We start from the raw sequence: 19463 nt of genomic DNA, 5'->3' as shown, positions 1-19463 counted from the left end.
TTTAGTTTAATAATATTAGATATTTTTACTTATTGCACTTATTGCACAACACTATTTGCCTTCTTAAAATATAATGTTTTTTAAATTGAATTATTTACTAATTTATTATAATACAATATTAGCCATATAAATAGATTTAGGTCATGTAATTTTTACTGTTAGTATTACTGTGCGTAATACCTACTTTTACATAATTTCTAAATTATTTTGTGGAACTTGCAAGGATGTTTTTTGCGTGTGCGTTCGTGTATAATCAGCTGTTGGGGTCTCGGTCTTCCTGGCAACTTACAGTTAAAGAGGATTCCGTCAAGGACACCGAGCCGGCGAATTGTGTTCGAGGCGCAGCTCATTCGTCCTCATCGCCATCAGTCTTGGTGAGTCCTGCTCAAAAACTCAACTCAACTCGGGCCAAAATCCAAGCCCAAGTCCGACCTCGCCTCATATGCGAGTCTTTGTGTTTGCGCATTCAAGTGACGTGGTGCGGCAGCTGTGCCGTGTCCTCGTCCTCATCCTCATCCTCATCCGCATCCGTGTCCTCTTTATCCAGTCACCCACCCAGCCCCTACCCCTCCCCACTGTCAGCCAGGCTTAGATCCACAGAGAAAGAAATTCTAGTGGTAATCGGAAGTGAACCGGAAACCGCTCGACTTTTAAAAGCATTTATTTTGGTGTTCATGGGTATAAAATGTTTTTAAATCAAAAGCAAAGTCTTTAGAAATCAGAAAACCATTATCTAATCCGATTTGAAAATATTTTTTAAATCGTTTAAGTTTGAAAAAACAAAAATAATGATTATTATTAGCAATGCCTGTATTAAAGGTATAAATACGCTTTAGTTATTTTATTTAAGTATATTAAAGTATATAACACTTAAGTCCCATATAATCCTAGTGAAAGCTTGTTCCCCACTTTATTGCTGTTTCGTTAGTTTACCAGTGTACATAGATATATTTTCTGCTCTTTTTTCTTGGCATTGCGGCACCAAAGTGAGTATTTCCATATTTATAGTTTCTGAAATAGCTTCTAACTAGCTTAGCCGGCTGGCTTTGCCAAGAGGGGAAAAGGTTTCCAGAGGGTTAAATTGAATACCTCTGGTCACTTTTGCATAGAAATTACTCGATTTCAATGGCGTCCGGCAAACAGTGAAATGGAGTGTCCTCCATTTGCAAGTTTTCTCTTTAAGAGATTTGTTCTTTAGATTTCACTTTGAATATATTTTTATTCTATTCTTTTCTAATTGAATAGTGTTATATTTTATTTTAATTTAAAAGCTTACTTGGCTTTATTATTTTGCCACAGGGCTACTTTAATTATTTGAAGACTTAAGTTGATGGTTCTGTCAGGCTAGTAGATTTTAAAAACCTTATTTGTTTTACCTTTTAATGTTATTTGAATACAATCTTACATTAATTTAGCATGAACGGAAAGTGACAATTTAAAAATGTAATATTATTAAATATAGTGAATAATTCAATTTTTACTTCAAAAGTTATTAAAAATATATTTTAAAGAAAATATAAATATAATTATTTATCATCATTTTTTTAATAGTCAACAGTTTCCGCTTAAAAGACAATTCAAGTAGTATAAAAAATTGTTTAAAAAATATATTGCCGCAGTTCAATATTATTTACTTGTTTTGAACGAGCATTCTTTTTCACTTCAATTAAATGAAGATAAATTCCCCAGAGATCATACATAGTTCCATTTCCATATCCCATATCCATGGATGAACTTATTTGGGGGCAAAAGCTGGCCCAAAAGCATTTCGGGATTGGGTGGTCCTGCTCCTGCTCCTCATCTACATTTTTTCGTAGTTTGGGAGCCTCTGTTTAGGTCTGCTTGATGACCTTCAACAGTTAACTGACATTTATAAATTTTTATAAGGTTCAGGGGTTCAATAACGCAGCATGACAAAATTTATCGCCACAACGTGTTCATAACACACACACAGAGACACACACATACACACTCTGGACAGCGACCCACACACAATCAACGCACAAATATATGCCGGCTTCAAGGGGTTAAGGGGTCGCGGGATGTTGATGGTGGGCGGAATATTGATGGCAAAACTTCATGAAGCATGGCCAACTTTTTGCCCATCGTCTCCGCTTTTTTTGCAATGCGTAAATGTCAGATAAGCCCCTTCCTCCCATACACGCATTTATAAAATAACCATAGAGTGGCGGATAATTGATACCCAGTTTGTTACAGATAACTCTATAAATACAACAAATAAACAAATTATAGAAATTCAGTTTTTGTTTTGATATTTTTAAATAAATATTAAAAAATATTTTAAGCTGTCATTTCGCTTCATTTTTTTATGATTAATAATTGTATTAAACTTGTATGCCTATAAACCTTTTTTTATTCATTTGTTTATCTTTTGTGGTTCGATTCTAGGAGTACCTTTAAGTTACATAGCAATATTTTTGAAAAAGATTTATGGTACAGCCTTGAACATGAAAACTTTTTGCTACCAACTTGCATCGAATCGAAACTCCTTTTGTACCAAACTCCACACTTGGTATTTCTGCTGGTGCGTGCAATTTTTAGCTTACAGCTGTCAACTGACTACATTTACAGAGGGAAAACTAAACGAACCAAACAATTTGGCGGACTGCAAACGAATCGAATCGAACCGAAAGGGAAAATCGAAGCCAAAAGAAGGATAAAAGGGAAGAAAAGTATCAAAAAATGGGAGTGCACAGTGAAGTTTATTTTGATTAATTTTCAAAGGTGCCACAGCATAGATGTTGTGAAAAATAAGCTTGTGACCAAAAGAGCAATTTGTCATAGTTTTTGCTGTAACCTTCTCACCTTTCAAAATATTATTAACAATAAGAGCAGCATTTGGTTTAATATATAAGAGCTAATTGTTTTTATAATCGCTAAAGAGGAATTTAATATTTATGTTATTTATACAGATATTTCCTTTTTATTTATAAAATGTGAAACTCATTTAATCCAAATTGTGTCTTTATTTAAAGGCAGTGTTTCTAATAATAATTATTCTTTATTTTTCAGTGTGTGATGAAGGGAGTTGATGTGACGGAGAACAGCGAAAAAGGGTTGGCAGCATTTGCTTGTTGACTATGCATGAAGCGGAGACACCGCAATTTCAGTTGGAGAAATCCGGAAAACTCCGGAAAACCTCCTATGCCATATTTCGCCCCCTAAGACATCCCCGAAAAGCTCGGACCCGATTCGCTGTCGATTGCCAAATGAATTTTGTCAGGCAGCGAAGGTTGAAATTGGCTTTTTGCCTTTTGGCGAACGTATTTTGAATTTTAATGCGAACAAAACAAGAAGAAAACCCTTTTTTTTCCCGCTGCCGCTTTTGTTTGTTGGGCTTGGAAAACAAACACACACGAACTGGCAGGAAGACACGGGACTGTTTCATTAGCAAAAGCCGAAGACTTAACCTCTTGATGACCGAAAGAAATATCACGAAACAATTATTTAAGACAAAACAACCCTTTTTACAAAGAAATGGGTCTTGGGGATTGATCCTACAACTTAAAAAAAAATATTTGACATCAAATTTTGTGTACACGTAATTATAAAATATTATTGAAATTTAAGCATTCTCTTTTGGAAATGTTGAAAAAATGTATTAGTTTATAGTACCTAAATATACGTTTAAAATAGTAGTTGGATATTTTTCCTTCTAAATCAAACAATCAATTACCCATCTTGATACAGGCAGGAATAATTGTTCACTTGTAAAATATATTTAAGACGATAGGCAGGCGAGGGTTAAGAGATTGCATGACTTTGGTTTTTGTTTAGCCAAATTCAACACATCCCAACACCCACGCAGATACTACAAAGCAACCGCAATGGGATTGGATTAACATTCTGCCAGGATCCATGGCACACTTATGTGGGAAGCGAAGGAAAGCAGCCCAAGGAGGAGCATGGATGTGGATGTGGCTGAGACGGCTAAGATCTGAGTGCTATCTTAGTTGCGGTTGAACACTTGCCTGACTAGGCTCGGAAAAACGGGGTGGGAAAAGCCGAGCGGGGAATGTGGCAGCACATTTGAATACTTGATTTCTTTTATGAGGCGTCCTTGTGCATGTGTGCTCTTAATTTTCAGCCTCAATCGCAAATCATTCGAACAAGAATTTATTTGAGCTTCATCCATATCTTGATTTTGTTTAAATGCAAATTCCATTTGCGTTAAAGCCTCGATTAGTTTATTAATTGCATTTAAATCACACATTCCCGTTTGCCCATAAATATGCCGCATTATCTAATATGAAAACTAATATTTCGACTTAACTGGCACATAAATTTATTCAAAATGCTTTCACTTAAATTTTCACCGTGCTGCTCATGAACCAATGCACAAGAGGTAGGATTGGGCTTCAATTAGTTTATTGTTTTTAGACTTATAAGTATTGAAGATAATAAGCTTTTGAAATATTGATTAAAATATTGTTTAAGTTTTAGCTTTTTGATTTGTAGACTTTATATTTATCAATTTATTTCTCACTTTGCTTTATAAGTATTATTTACAAATAGTTACAAATAAATATAATTATTTAATTGTACTTTGATTACTATTGATACATAACAATTGTTTTTTAGTTATAGAAAACTCATTTACAAGTTATTTTTCTTGTTTATGGCCATAAATTAAGTAACAATAAAAAATAATTTAATTTTTGATTGTATAACAAAAATTGTTATTAAACGTTTGCGGTTATCAAAATGACATTGGCTTTCACACCACTTTTATAAATGTAAAAATGGCTTTTCTAATTCTCCTCCACAACTCGGCAGTTGTCATCGTCTGTGTGTGTTGGTTTGTGCGTAAGGTCATGACACACATTTGACAAAGAGGACCGACCTGTCCTCCAGCCACCAGCTACCACCCACCACCCACTACCCACCGCCCACCACCCATTCCCGCATACCAGGCTACCAGGGTCCAGTGTCCATTCCAGGGCCTTTGTTGTTTGGGTTTTGGGCTTGATTAGACTCCCAAGTATGCCTAAGCCCATGCGTGTGTACCAATGTGGTTGGAGGTGGGTGTTTCGGTGTGTGTTGTGGTGGTTGGAGGTGGAGGCGTAGGTGACCTTGCTGTTGGCCCAAACTTGGAGCGGGGCCAAGTCAAGTCAAGCAAAAGAGCGCGACCATAAAAGTGCCTCGGAAATGGAAACAGAAATGGAAACGAGCAGATAAAACAATAATTGAGAGTGGCCCAGGATGGCGATGATATTTCGTTAAGGGCCCAGGAAATTATGGACCCACGAATTACCCAGGTAAACAAGCTTCTTTATATTCTAATTTACATACACAAATTTAAATGAAACCAAAAAGTTTTAGATTAAATACAACATTTAAAAAAAGGATATTAATATTAATATTTATTGAGAAAAAAAAATATGGAAAAGCTACATATAAGAATCATTAACAATTTAGGCATGGTCTAAATATTCACGTTAAATTAGTGTTATATTTATTTTGAATACTGTGAATTTAAAATTATTAAATCATTACGTTCGAAATCGTTTGGTTTTTTCTAAATTTGTACACAAATTGGTAAGTACCATAATACCATAATACCATTTATCAATTTCAATTTCTTTAACAGGGTAATTGAATTGCTCAACATTCTTTATTATATATGAATTTTATTGGGAATTGGTAATGGCCATACAAAACTGAATGTAAAAATATGAAAAAATATGTGTGATTATTTAAAAACCACTATGGAAATTAAAGCGGTAAATACACAGTAATGTGAAAGCAATTTTATCGGTTTCATAAATTTGATTCGACAAAGTTGTTGATATTTGAAATTAAATAAATGTTACGCTTGAAATAATTAACAGGCAATTTTTTATTAAAGAACTATTTAATACTTTTAAGGAAGAGATTTATTCAAAATGGCTATCCTATTGAAAGGTACGAATCTTGTTTGTATAACTAAATTTCTTCATTGACCCAAATTTTGTGTATTTCCGCGATAAAAAAGGTGTGAGCAGCAAAATAAAAGTAAGGCGCGGTATTTAGCGAAGGATTGTTATTCATACGCCTCGTTGGCCGAGAGATTTATGCCAGCCAACAGGGAACGAAAGACAACATAAGATGGTGATGAAGAGGAGGAGGCAAGGCTAGCATAATAATAAGAAACAGAACCAACAGCAGCAATTAAAATGGCGGCAGCAACAAATACGAATGTGATAAAAATAAAAACAAAAGTGAAAAGCCGTCATTTTACTCTGTTCGTCTTATTTTACCTACCTCTCGTGGTGTCTACACTGGAAACAAGTTATATCATAAAATGGGCTTTATTTTATAAGGTACTTTTTTTAATTCCCACGGTCGCCAATTGAAATATTTAAAATGATTACTGAACTTTTCAAAAACCATCGATCAATGGTTTCACCATAAAATGGTTTTAAAATTAAATTTCTTTGAAAGTGTCCTAGATAATTTCTTGTAAATTTTGTTTAACTTGATTTTTAGAAAGGCTTTTTGTTTTATTTAATGTTGTTTTTTTTTTTTTTTTATTAATTTATTTACATAATTAAAAATAATATAAATACGAATAAAAACAATAAATTAGAGCTTATTTCAGTGATGTTCCCTTCGTTTCCCGCATTTGGAAATAAAAGGCGACTGGCGGCGGCAGCGCTTTTAATGACGCAGCAGCAAACACTCGGAAGGCGTCAACCCACTTGCCACAAGGTGGTGTGGAGGTGGTGGGCGGAAGGCGGTAGGCGGTGGGCGGTACCCATTCCATATGTATGGGTGCACATCAACATGTGTGCGTGCGTAGAGCAGCTGTTAAATATTTGCTCAGTTCTTTTTTCGTTCTCACTGCAACCATTTCAAATGTATTAATAATTGTCAAATGTTTAATTAGCCAAGCGAACACAAGCCCAACTCGTTCGTTCGCCAAGCAAGCCATTCCAGCGCTCCAAAGAGACAACTCTGTCACGCTGAAATACACAGGGAGAAAAGCACTGGAATTGGTCTATAAGAATAAAAAAAATGAATATACAATGAGGTATAATTTTAAGGAGGTTTACACAATACCCGTTAGTATGCAACATTCATAGCTGGTTTACTTAAAAATAAAAACATCGTTTTAGGCAACTTAAAAAAAAATTATAATTAATACCCTGAATAACAACATGTTAAAATAATGTTATTACAACCAAAAAGTTTTTATGATAGTATAGACTTTTTACTGTAGGGAAAAATGGTAAATGGTTATGAAATTAATGTGGCTGATAAAATGTTGCTTATGTTCAAAGAATTTTTAAATAAAGCTTTCAAAGTAAAGTAAAGTAAAGTTAAATAACATGTTCAAAAATTCTGAAGCAATAGATATAATATAAATTTTTTAAAATCGAAATTTATACGCCGTGTTACCACTAATTAAAATATTACTTATTTAAAATTCAACGTATTAAAGGACTACGACCAGGAAAAGTGACAAGAAACGTTTAATATATTTAATATTTTTTCTGGGTGCATAAAGAGACAGAGAAACATTTACCGGCGCCAAAAATATGCGTAAATTGCTGGAACAGCTTCGACGCAGCAGCAGTATTTCTCCTTTTCAGACCCCCAAAACACACATCATCCCCCTGAACTCGTAGCACCCCCTCATCATTCGGCTGTTCTAGGCACCGCATTAGGAAAGCCAAAAGGAAATATCCTGCGCCTGGGACTTTTCCTCGCTGCCAGCGGAAAATTCTGCAGAGAGAATTTCCCTTGCTGCGAAATACTTCGATTTTTCTCGCATGCTACAAATTTTGTCATCCACTGGTCTGAAAATGATTTGGATTTGAGCCATAAAATATTCGACAACGACATAAATATTTTCTAGATAATAAAGGCACGTATTAAAAAAAATATTTATATCTATAAATCGTTTTTATGACAGCCGAAGATTTATAAAATTAGCAGGCAGTGTTTATTTTCTTTCTAATTACAATTTAAAAAAAAATGTAGTTTCGAAACCTTTATTGAATTTAAATGTAGATACTTTCTTTGAATGTGTTTATATTGCTCCCATATTTATTTTAAGAGCTAATTAAATAGGATTAGCTGGGGGATGCAGATTAAATACAAGAACATGTACATGTTCATTAAAAGGCTTAACAGTGCGCGTAATAATTGTAAGATAATTTAAAACTGCACTTTAAGATGACACGGTCAACAAAAAAAATTGTTTTTTTTTTTAAATATAATTTTCTTAGTTCAAGTTTTGCAACTTCATATAATTCGTTTTAAACAAAATGCATGTAGCCTTACAGTCCTGATTCGAACTATACACGTTAGCTCGCTTCTATGTTTTGATCAGTTTAACGGCATTTAAGCCACATTAAAACGAAATTAACTATTCATTCAGAAATTTAACTGGCAAACATGAAAAGCAAGAGCAACAGCGGCCAACAAAAGCTATAATAATAATGATATTGACAACAATGACAGCGCAACTGCACGATTTCAGTTAAATGGCAGAGAACGACGGAAAATTATGGTCGAGAAAAAGCGAAAAGAAAAATGTCGTTTTATTGTTACAAATTATTAATTAAAAGGCTGATTTTCCAGCATGGCGAAGATGCCGAAATAAAATAGAAATAAAACTATCAGTATGCCATTAATTCTGCCACTTTAATCTGGTTTTAATGTTGAGCATTTGCCATGTAAAGTGCATAATAAAATTGTAGAAAATTTAATTATGCGCAATTAATGCGCATTTAATGCACGCAACAGCAGGCGAACGATCCTGGGCGGCCAAAGTGGGCGGCCTCCTGTCCTGGGGGCGTGTCTATTGATGTCGGCTAATTGACTGCCATCGCGGGGGGTGGGGTGGTGATTGGGGGTTGACTGGGCTGGGTGGTGGCATTACCAAATGCTCGGTCAACTGCTAATTAACATTCTCAGTTGGTGCCAGCGATTGATGGGGGCGGAAAAAAAGCGAGGATTCAATGCTGTAATCCGGATGGCGATGCCTGTCATGTGCTGTCCAAAAGCAAAAGAAAATTATAAAAAAAAAATCCGCTGGAAAACTGTCAATAAGGATTGCTTTCAAAAGTATATATTTCATACGGAAGTGATCTTAAAAAGGAAAACTGTCAATAAAAATTGTCCTCGAATGTAGAAAATGTATATTTCCGCCGCAAGTCCCCTAGATATATTTTTTTTAAATAGCCCAAAACTTAAAACTTTCACAAAACATAACATCAAATTAATATCTCTTAACCAAATTCCAACCAAATTTGTATGGATTTTCATTAAGGCAATTTTAGAAAACTTTAGTAGGAATTGAAATATATATTAAATATTAAACATTTGGACCCAAATCAAAATTATAAGATATTAGATATTTTGGCTAAGCATACTTTAATATCCCAATTGTTTCTAAATTAAATATTCACAACTATCATTCTTCGATTGGCTATAGAATACCATTCATTTGGCTGTCTTAAATTTGTATGTTTCGTTTTACTGCCATTTTGCACAGCTGTCGTTTGACAAACGACTGCAGTCAAAATAATAGCACCCATAAATTGAAAAAATAATTTTATATGACAAGCCAAGGTAACAGTTTAGTACCAGATTTATAATACTCGCTTTAAAACAAAGTGAAATGTTATATATCAATATTTTATTTATGAAATAGAAAAAAAAAATTTTGAGAATTTAGAAAATATTGGATTTTGAAAACATTTAAGACAAATAAGTTCAATTCACATAGTGCAAGTGCAGTGAACCAAAGCTATATGTTTTCTATATGTTTTCAAAGTAATGATTGCTAATAAAAATATTTAAATAAAGAGCCTTCTATCAGTCTCCCGGCCGCAAGTGTGCCCCTCTGCGGATGCATTATCCCTGCTACTTGCCCTGTTCGTGGCTACAAATTTATGGCGAGTCCTCGACTCCGCTTGATTGCGAATATTATTTTATTTAATGTAAACTCTTTTCCACTTCCTGCTCCCTTTAAGGGCCATCAAATGCAAATGTTTATGGCAGGACGCCCTCTTCGCCCCACTGTGCAATGCATTTCTCATGCCGATGCCGTTGGCTTTTTATGGCTATGTGGACTATTTATGGTCCAACTATGGCACCTGCCCTGCCCTGCTGCAACAATTTCATTTCCCATTTCCCCTTTTTTTTTTGTAAAAAAATGTATATATATTTAATAAAATTCCTTTCAGCGAGTTGACTATTTAACTTGTGTCGCGATTTAATTTCCAGAGAGAATTAATGCCCGTAACGTCGATATGTTATTAGACTTAATTTGATATCGAAAAGGATTTTATTTAATATTCAATTGTTCAAATTGTTCGTTTTTTTAACCTTTCGCAATCACAGCTAATCAAGCATTTGTCATCAGATTTTTTTTCCATTCTCCCAGCAAATTTTGTATTCATTTTGCATTTGGTTAAATTTCATTTTGAGCAAGAAGTTTCGAAAACAAAACTTTGCCCATTGCACACACATGTTGAGAGGCGGTCAGGGGGCGTGGCCGACGTCTGACCCCATAAAACTTTGAGCGTTCGACGGGCAGAAGCCAAAACAATGGCATAAGTCATTTTTAATTGCCTTTTATCGAGCGCATGAATGGGGATATTTCTTGGGTAATTGGAAAATATTTTGCTGCCAAACTCGGAAAAACCGAAACATCACAATTTGGGATAAAAGGGACATTTCTGTGCTATTATGTATAAGTTATTTTGAAATTGAGAAATGTACAATTAAAATCGAGGTTGTTAAAAGTAGTTTTATTTTTAAGTTCTTCTTTATTTCTTTAAGCTTAGAAAATCAGGAAGTTGAAATATGTAAAATAAATTTCAGATTTGTTTTGCTCAATAATTTAAGTTAATGTAGATGCCCAGATTTTTTTTTTTTAAATATGAGCATTTTTAGCTGTCAATGTGAGAATTTCCCATGTTGTTATTCAGGATAAATTAATTAATACCATTGTTTTTTTGATTTTAATCCATGAAATGCTTTTTTATGAAGTTTCAAATGTTGTGAGAAATCTAAAGTAATTAAGACTTGAAAGTCGGTGTGTAGGCCGCCATTCTGAGTGTACCCCGCGTTTCCACTTCGCGCGAGTTTTTTTGGGCCACGCTCAACTTATTAGTGTCATTTGTTTTTTTTCCGCTCGGTGGGCAAAGTCTGAAAAATGACAGGCGCCGCCGATCCACTGACATGACAGACATCCTGTCCCTAGGAACGATGTTTCCATTGCCGGACAGCCTGAGAATCGGCATCCGAATTAGCCTCCCCCAGATTTTCCACCGCGCCACAGCACTTTCCTCTCATTAGCGTGCGGCCATAACAAGTAGCCGACCCGTTGACCGTTGGCACACGGCCTAACTTATGCAAGTTACTTACCTGAGCCCCAGCTCCGTGCCGCTCCGTTCCGCCACGCCCCTCTATCCCTCTATCCACCGGATTTATGGGCCTGGCTATTAATCAAAGCCAACAGCAGGTACTGGCTTAGAGCCTGTTTTGATTGTCGGTGGGGCCGCAAATTTATGCTCACCGAAACGGGCCCGCTTGAACATTCAATTTTTGAAATTGGCTGCGAAAAATTTGAGATTGCAGATGGCTGAAATATGACTTTTGGTCGAGAGAAGAGGCTAGTCGATAATTATTACTGACAGAGCTGCTCTGGTTTGGTTGGTCTCTGGGGAATGGCACCCCAGTTGGGGTTTTTATTTTCCCAGCTGCATTTGGCTCTTGGCATATTGACAGGGCACATGATTGCCCACATCCCGGCCAGATTCTCGCTCCTTCGATGCGTGCACAGTGGCTTAATTTCCATCGGTCATGCGAAAAATTTTCTTTTAGATAACGGATATTTATCTGAAAAATAATTATATTTAATGTATTATTTTAAATGGCTAAAACGTTGAGTTGATCAAAAAATAATTTATACTAGAAAATAACAAAATTGAATGAGGTATAAATAAATTTTAATTTAAAATTCCAAGCATGGCACGTATTTTGTGGAAATCAAGTTTTGAAAAGTTAGTATTAATTTTCGTTAAGATTATAATACCACCCAACAAATTGACTTAGCATTTTAAGTAGTATAGGTCTATAAAGGTGGAAAACATATTTTCGAGGACCAACATTCATGAACGAAATTGAGTTAATTACTATTTTGTAAAGTAAGGTATTAAATATCAGTAATTTTAAATTTAAATTTTAAATTCCTTAAAGTTCAAGAGGTATATGAAATGTTTAATATAAATAATAACTATTTTTAAAGTAAGGAAAAGAGTGCATAAATGCTTTCCAAGTGCATTAGAAGTTGGAAGTCCCAACGACTTGGTCACCACGGTAGCCTGCATTTGCATATGTTTCTCATGCGTGCGGTGAAAAGTGTGTGGGGGGAAAGCCGGAAAAGTGGGCGGGGCAGGAAGGTGACGCAGTTGTTCGAGATGTGCAGCTTGTTTGTCTTGCACTTGCGACTGTCGAAGCAACTGTCAGAACATTGTCGCATTGATGAAGCGTCTGTCCTTTTGGGCGATGGCGATGGCGGTGGGGGATATGGATTTGGGTGCGAGCCTGTCAAAGGATATATCGCATCAATCACACACACAGCAACATGTGTCGCAAGATGGCAGCAGCAATAACAGGACGAGGGAAACAAAGTCAGGCGGAACACACACAAGTTTTCTTGCTCGGTGCAATCTTAACACTTTCGCCCCTTCGGAGTTTTCATTAGCGATTTTCTGGCGAATCGGCAAAACGGAACCGATCCAATTATCCTTCGGCTTCCCTTTTTCCCATTTTTCCCTTTTTCCCTTTTTTTATTTGCCTTCTGTTTTTTTTGTTTGTTTTTGTTATATATTTTATGATTGGGCCCCAGGACACGTGGCTGGTTCACCCAACACCCCAATACCGAACTAGAGGCTAGAGGCACATAAATCTTCCAGCACCGACGACGTTTGACAGCAGCACTCATATGTCATACCGGCGTGGTTGTTGTCCCACATCCTTGTTGCTGTGGGCTTGTTTTGGATTTCATGTTTAACATTTTACAGCAGCGACAGCGGTTTGACAGTTTCTGCTATTTATTCTGGATGGGAAGGAAAACAATTTTCGAGGCCGTAGAAAAACGAATGAGGGCGGCAATTGGGGGCAAATCAGCCTGATACAAAATTTATTGTCTATCTCATTTTCTGGAAATTCGGAATTATTTTATCATATAAATTATAAAACTGTTTGTTGCTCTGGGCTAATGCCTTTGGTTAAGCCGAAAATAAGATTGCTTGGAAATTGTGCCAACACGAATTTGTAAATTAAAATGATTCCAAATTAAATAAATGCTAAGTAAATTTTACCAAGTCCTCAAAGTGGCGCTGGCATAAATAGTTAAATTACAAAAACCATAATTTGCTTTTAGAAATACCACAATACTCTGTAATTGAATTAAATAGAAAATTAAGTAAGCGGCTCACAACAATAACGTAGACATCATGTTTGGCAAGTGAAAATCTGGCATCAATTAAAACGCAGTGAGGGCGTTGTGGAGTTAAGCCACATGCAACATTGGCAAATTGCAGTTCATGTGCTTAACTCGGCTCATTTCGATGCCGGCCGAAAGGCGGTACTTATTGTTAGTAACGGACACTGCCAGTAGCAACACCAACATCAACAGAAACAATGGCAGCAGCAACAATTAGGCTATGTAATTACGGCCAAAAAGGGCGAAAGGGGAAAAGGGGGGCTGAGAATAAAGTAGCAGCAAAGGAAAACAGAGAAAATATCCACAAAGGCACTGAAAAAAAGGCAAGGCTTTCTCTTCCAAAGTATGTAAAATTCAATATGGCATGTAAAATTCATGGAGACAATACAAATAATTTGCACATATCGAGTTGTATTTTTCTGATAAATGTGTTTTATAGTTTTATATAAAATAAAAATGTAGTTTCTAAAACTAGACCTTGAATTTAATATATATTAATTTAGATTATTCAAAGGTACTTCTTCTTTACTAGTATCTTAACGAAAAAAACCGAAAAGTTTCGCCAAGTGAAGTGGCAGTAAAACACTGAAGGGGCATGTGGCCACGAAAATAAAAAAAACCAACACAGAAAACAAAGGGCGGACATATGACAGAACAAAGAGCAGAAACACTGCGAGATATCCAGCGACATGTCCAATGCATTTGCATTTAAATGGTGGAAAACTGTGGGAAGGAAAGTGGGTGGGCAAAAGTGCACGAAAGGGGCAGGGTGCATTCATGCTAACAATACACAGAAAATAATGTTGTTATCTTAGAGGAAAAAATTACAGAAATGTAATATGGTGACTAAAATGTTACTTATTTCGTACCAACTTTAATTTATAATTTGTGATATTTTTTTTAAGCCCCGAAAATAATTATGCTAAGAAGACTAACTTATTTTTTCAGTGTGCCCAAGGCGACAGCGAGAACAGCAAAATGCAATACAATAAACATGGAATGCATTTTGGCCCTGCCTTCAGTGTCAGTGAACGCATGTGAGTGCGTGATTGCAGAATACACCACATCATCAGCTGTACCACCCAACCACCCACTCAGCCACCCACCCACCTGCTACTCAACCCGTCCACTGACCATCGAACAAAATGCCCAATTTGGTCAACGTCAACGTTTTAAGGTGGCTACAACCTTCAGGGAAGCACACATAGAAAAAAACCTGGGAACTAAATATGTATCCTAAACATTTTGGTTGTTTGCTAACAAAGTTAATAGTGATTTTAAAATGTTATAATTTTGCCAAGATTATTATACATTTTCTTATGAAATAAGATTTACAAGTGGCAGTGAATTAAGCCATATTTACTTAAAATATGCATTTAAAATTTTTTTTTAGTTTTACCAGCATTTGAAAATTTATGTTTTTGAAATAAAAAAGTTATTAAGTTAAATAATATTTTGAAAATCATTACTTAACACAAGTATAATTGTATTTGAAGAAAAAATCTACCTATGTCTTAAAGTATTTTATTTAAACAAATATTACTGTTAATTGGTTACATTCGTACCTGATAAAGACCGAATGTAACCAATTAAATTTATCCATAATAATGTTTTTTTTTAATTGTTGTAAACCTAATAGTTCGTTTTTTTTTGTGCAACCCCTCTTTTAGTTGACCCCAGGAACTGGCCCTCACGTAGCACGCATTTGCAATTTAAACTTGAATACGCATAAATTAGTGGGTATTGCCAACTTGCCAGCAACAACAACGATTCCGGCTGCAACTACAATGGCTGCCATGATGACAGGCCCAGGACATGGACGGCGCTTCCTCCCCCCCCCCCCAACCTAAAAAAAAAAACTAGAAAAGGGGGGAAAAAGTGGTCGACAGTGGTCCGCAAATTGCTGCAACAGATATAGTCATATAGCCATAAAGGGGGCCTTCCACCGCCTATAGTATATGCATGTGTAACTAAAAAAGGCGTCAAGTGTGAAAATTATGGGCGATGCGAACATTTGATTCACTTTGCAGCAAAATTGAAGCTCAATTGCGCTCATCAAAATGATACTATTATAGGGCTGACAAGTTTTATACCATTACATTTATCAAATATTTTGTATAAATTTCCCTGTAGCTTTGAATCTTTTAAAGTACACCATTTCAGTATTTATACTTTGGTCGCCAGACGTCAATTCCTGACGATTGACTGTGTATGAAACCAAGGCCAATATTAGATGACTCCAATTGATAATGCACTTACCGCTGAGGACAGGCTTAATGGGTTATCCATTATCCTGCAACACGATAACGTCTTGTGCGGATAATAATACTAATAACATTTTATATTCTTATTTCTATTTTACTAGTGTACACACTATTAGTATGCACACAAGAAGCGATTTCAATTTTAGGACCTGAATTCGTTAATCAAAAAGTTGAAACGTATTCAAATCCTTTTTTTGACAAAACTGTAAACCGTTTTGAAAATAGTCTGTTAATATATTGATGCCCATGTCAGTAGCCAAAAAAATAAAGCAAATCAAGTTCTTAATTGTTTTTCCATTGAGGTATGTATGGGTATTTTAAGCTACCCACTGTGCCGGGAAATGGGGTGGGAAATTGGGGCATTCGCATTCGCATTCGGCATTCGGAGTGCGCTTCATTAGACATGTGTTTGTTTGTGGCCTGCGGCCTGGACCGGAGCTGACACTAGAAAAGTTTGGCCTGCCAGCGGATTGCTCCCCTGGGCGGATTCGGATTCGGAGTGGGATTTGGAGTTGGAGTTGGAGTTGGAGTCCACCTCGAAAATGGCCAAGGATGTGGCTGGCAGTTGGGACTGCGACTGGCTGTGAAACTGGGTCAGGAACATGGTTTGGATGGGATTGGATTGGATTGGATGGGATGGGATGGAAAGGGGTCTGCCATTCGGCGGCCCTTTACAACGCCATTTTGCCTAATGGCCCGATACTGAGCTTAATCGTTTTGTTTCAAGTTGCCGGCCATAAAGGAAATGCATCCATCATAAAATGTTGCGTCGCCTCTCGCGAATTTTAATGCGAATCTCTTTATGACCGGACACAAATTAGCCGTTCAGGGGGTAAAAGAAAACGGGATAAACATGGTATTTTTTCACTCGTTTTCTTCGTATTTATTATTATTATGCTTTGGTGTCACAGAAATAGTATCTGCCGTTTTTGATGCGCCCAAAGAAATAAATTAAAGCATAGTTAAAATAGGTGAGTCTTCAAAATAAGCTACAGACAGTATTAAAGTTGAATTATTAATTCAAAACTAAAAAATAAAACCCCTAAACTTTTGATATTTTTTTAAAAGAGATTTCTGTAATCTTATTTCAATGTCTATTATTAACGTTTCACTCAAAATTTTAGTAAGATCATATTAAATGCCCTTTTTAGTTGAATCTTTTTCTCTAAGAAGGGAAACTTTAAAACTCGAATTAAAATATTTTCCAGTGATAACCAGAACATCTGTGCCCTCTTGATGAAAGTATTAAAAGTAAAAAGTATTTGAATCGAAGTGGCCTCCGTGTATAAGTTCATATCATAATTTTGTTTGACTCTGTGAGTTCTACTTATAGTCAGTTGAAATCCATTCTCGATACCATTCGGTTCGTTAGGCAGTACCAAATTCCAAGTAAATTATTTCTTGAAAAACATTTCAAATTTCGTAATTCAAATTGAAATCGACGCAATTCGCAATTCGCAATACGCAATGGTGTGGAATACGCTCTCCTTTTGGGATGGTCAGCCGGTGACCTCACCCGTCTATCCCCAGATGGGGGATATGCTGAACCCGAATACCTCCGGATACCAGCGGACTCTTCACCCGCCTTCCCAGCCCCTTTATCATCATGGTCATCCGCATCCGCAACCTCATGCTCATCCTCATCCTCATCATCATGGTCATCCCCATCCCCATCCTCAATCTCAGTCGCATCAGAACGCGAGTTGCTACCTGCGGATGGGCATGGACATGGGCATGGGCGACTTTCGCCACATGAGTTGTCCCCTGCCCAACTACATCCCGCAGTTCCGGGAGCCCTGTTTGGACGACGGAGAGGCGTTCCGGGCCTACAACGGCATGGAAATGGACATGGACCAGGGCTACGGCGGAGGAGCACGACCTGCCACTGATGGCGCTAGCTATGGAGCTAGCTATGCAGCCGGGGCCAAGGGCCATTTCTGGTAGCGATCACATCTCAATCCACAACTTCTTGGCATATTCTCATCGATTTTTTGTGCGTTTGGTCATTGGAACTATTAAAATGTTTTCTTGAAAAGTGATCATATATGGGTTTTAATTTAAGCAGACAAATGAAATGGAAACACGGGTTCCTTGAGGTATAAAATTATTCTTAAATAATATAAATAAAATAAAAAAAATATAATAACGGAATGCCAACTAAATTTAGTATAGAAACTCAATTATAATTTAAAACTTAAAATTATTTATAAATTACTAGCCCATTGTTATGTTATGGAACTTAAATGTAAACATACGAAACCAAAGAATAATAATTATTTGGGGAGTCAGTAGAAGTTTAACCAAAGGTAAGTTCAAATTGAATCTAATAAATAAACCTAACTGATTTTAGCCAATGTGGAATTGGTTATTCCATTGTAATGTTATTGTTTCATTGTTTCGAATTCGAAAATGTATCGTAACATATTACAATTTAGTATAGCGAATGTCATAAAACAATCGTTGCACTTGCTCCCTGTGTTTCATTTCGATTTAATTGATTTCGATTCGATTCGATGGCTTGCCTTGGCCATCTCATATTTCTGCAATTCCCATTTACGGACTGCAGCCTGCGGCCTGTCATTGCTCGGCCTTAATTGATTTGCCAGCGCAAATATTTTGCTATAATTAAACAGTTGTCCAGCGCCTTTAGATCCCTGCATCTCCTGCATCTCTAGCATCTCCGGCTGCACTGCAGCACTTAATGGCCTGGCCACAAACATTTGTTCAGACCGTGCTGTCCTGCCTTTTACCTGACTGACTGCCCTCTGCCCGTGGGCGGTACGAGGAAGGGGGGGAGGCGTGGCAAGCGGTTTGTTTCCTTTACGGATCGAAGAGCAGGTCTCCGGGCGAGCAAATTGCTGGCGAGCAGCCGTTTCAGCATTTTCGGGCCAAGTAAAACTTGATTAATGTTCGCTATTCAATTTCGTCTTTATCATACCCTGGATCAGCCGAATCTTGAGGGGTATCACTAGATTAAGCATCTTGCGTTTACAAATAATTCTTAAATTAACAAAATTAAGAACACACAAGAGCGAATATATTTTTTTTTATTTGACAAGAAAAAATAATAAATATTAAAATGTTTTAATATTCAGTCCATTTCGGTAATAATAATAAGATGCATTAGCACGTTCAGCTATTACAATTTTCTTAGTTCTTTTAAAAAAATTCAACCTTTAAATGAATGTTTGGAAATCTAAAAAAATGTGTTTCAAATTGATAATTGCCTTGTGCTTATTGTGCAAAATATGACACTTTATTGTATTATCACACGATTTTATTATAGGTTATTACTATTATCAATATTTATTTCATTCTTAAAACATGGGCTTTCTGCATATACTAGAAAAATACAAGATTAAACTTGCCAAAACAAAATGGTCTTGAAAATTATATCTATTTTTTAATGGGTATCTAATACGGCTTTACCTTTTTGTGTTTCGCAGCAATTAAGCCCCAAAGTATTTAACAACAATTCCAGTCGAGTTTTCAGCCATTTGGCTGGAAAATGTAAATGGAAATGGGAAAAGCGGCGAGCCGAAAGGAAATGGCCAAACGCAAAAGGCGTTCAACTTGAAACACATACACAAACATGTATAGAAAGCTTCAGGGAAATTCCACCGCCCTTTCTCTGCCTTACGCCGCCTTTCTCCGCTTTCCCCGCCTTTCTCCTCCTTTCCCCAATCTCCATTGTCCGTCGTTCTGCTGACTTTGTCAAAAATGTGTTG

General features: G+C 36.4%; 1 protein-coding gene across 1 annotated transcript; it reads left to right on the top strand.

The window, feature by feature from the left end:
* The first annotated feature begins 17066 nt into the window (after window positions 1-17066).
* LOC108142310 (dendritic arbor reduction protein 1) lies at window positions 17067-17774 on the top strand. The gene has a single exon (XM_017266062.2). It carries the CDS (start codon window positions 17203-17205, stop codon window positions 17677-17679), a length of 477 nt encoding a protein of 158 aa, XP_017121551.1. The 5' UTR covers window positions 17067-17202; the 3' UTR covers window positions 17680-17774.
* Window positions 17775-19463: the final 1689 nt, after the last annotated feature.

This window comes from Drosophila elegans, unplaced genomic scaffold, assembly GCF_018152505.1.
Source record: "Drosophila elegans isolate 14027-0461.03 unplaced genomic scaffold, ASM1815250v1 contig_149, whole genome shotgun sequence".
Lineage (NCBI taxonomy): Eukaryota > Metazoa > Arthropoda > Insecta > Diptera > Drosophilidae > Drosophila > Drosophila elegans.
Note: the sequence above shows the minus strand (reverse complement) of the source record. Positions and strands in the feature narration are given on the sequence as shown.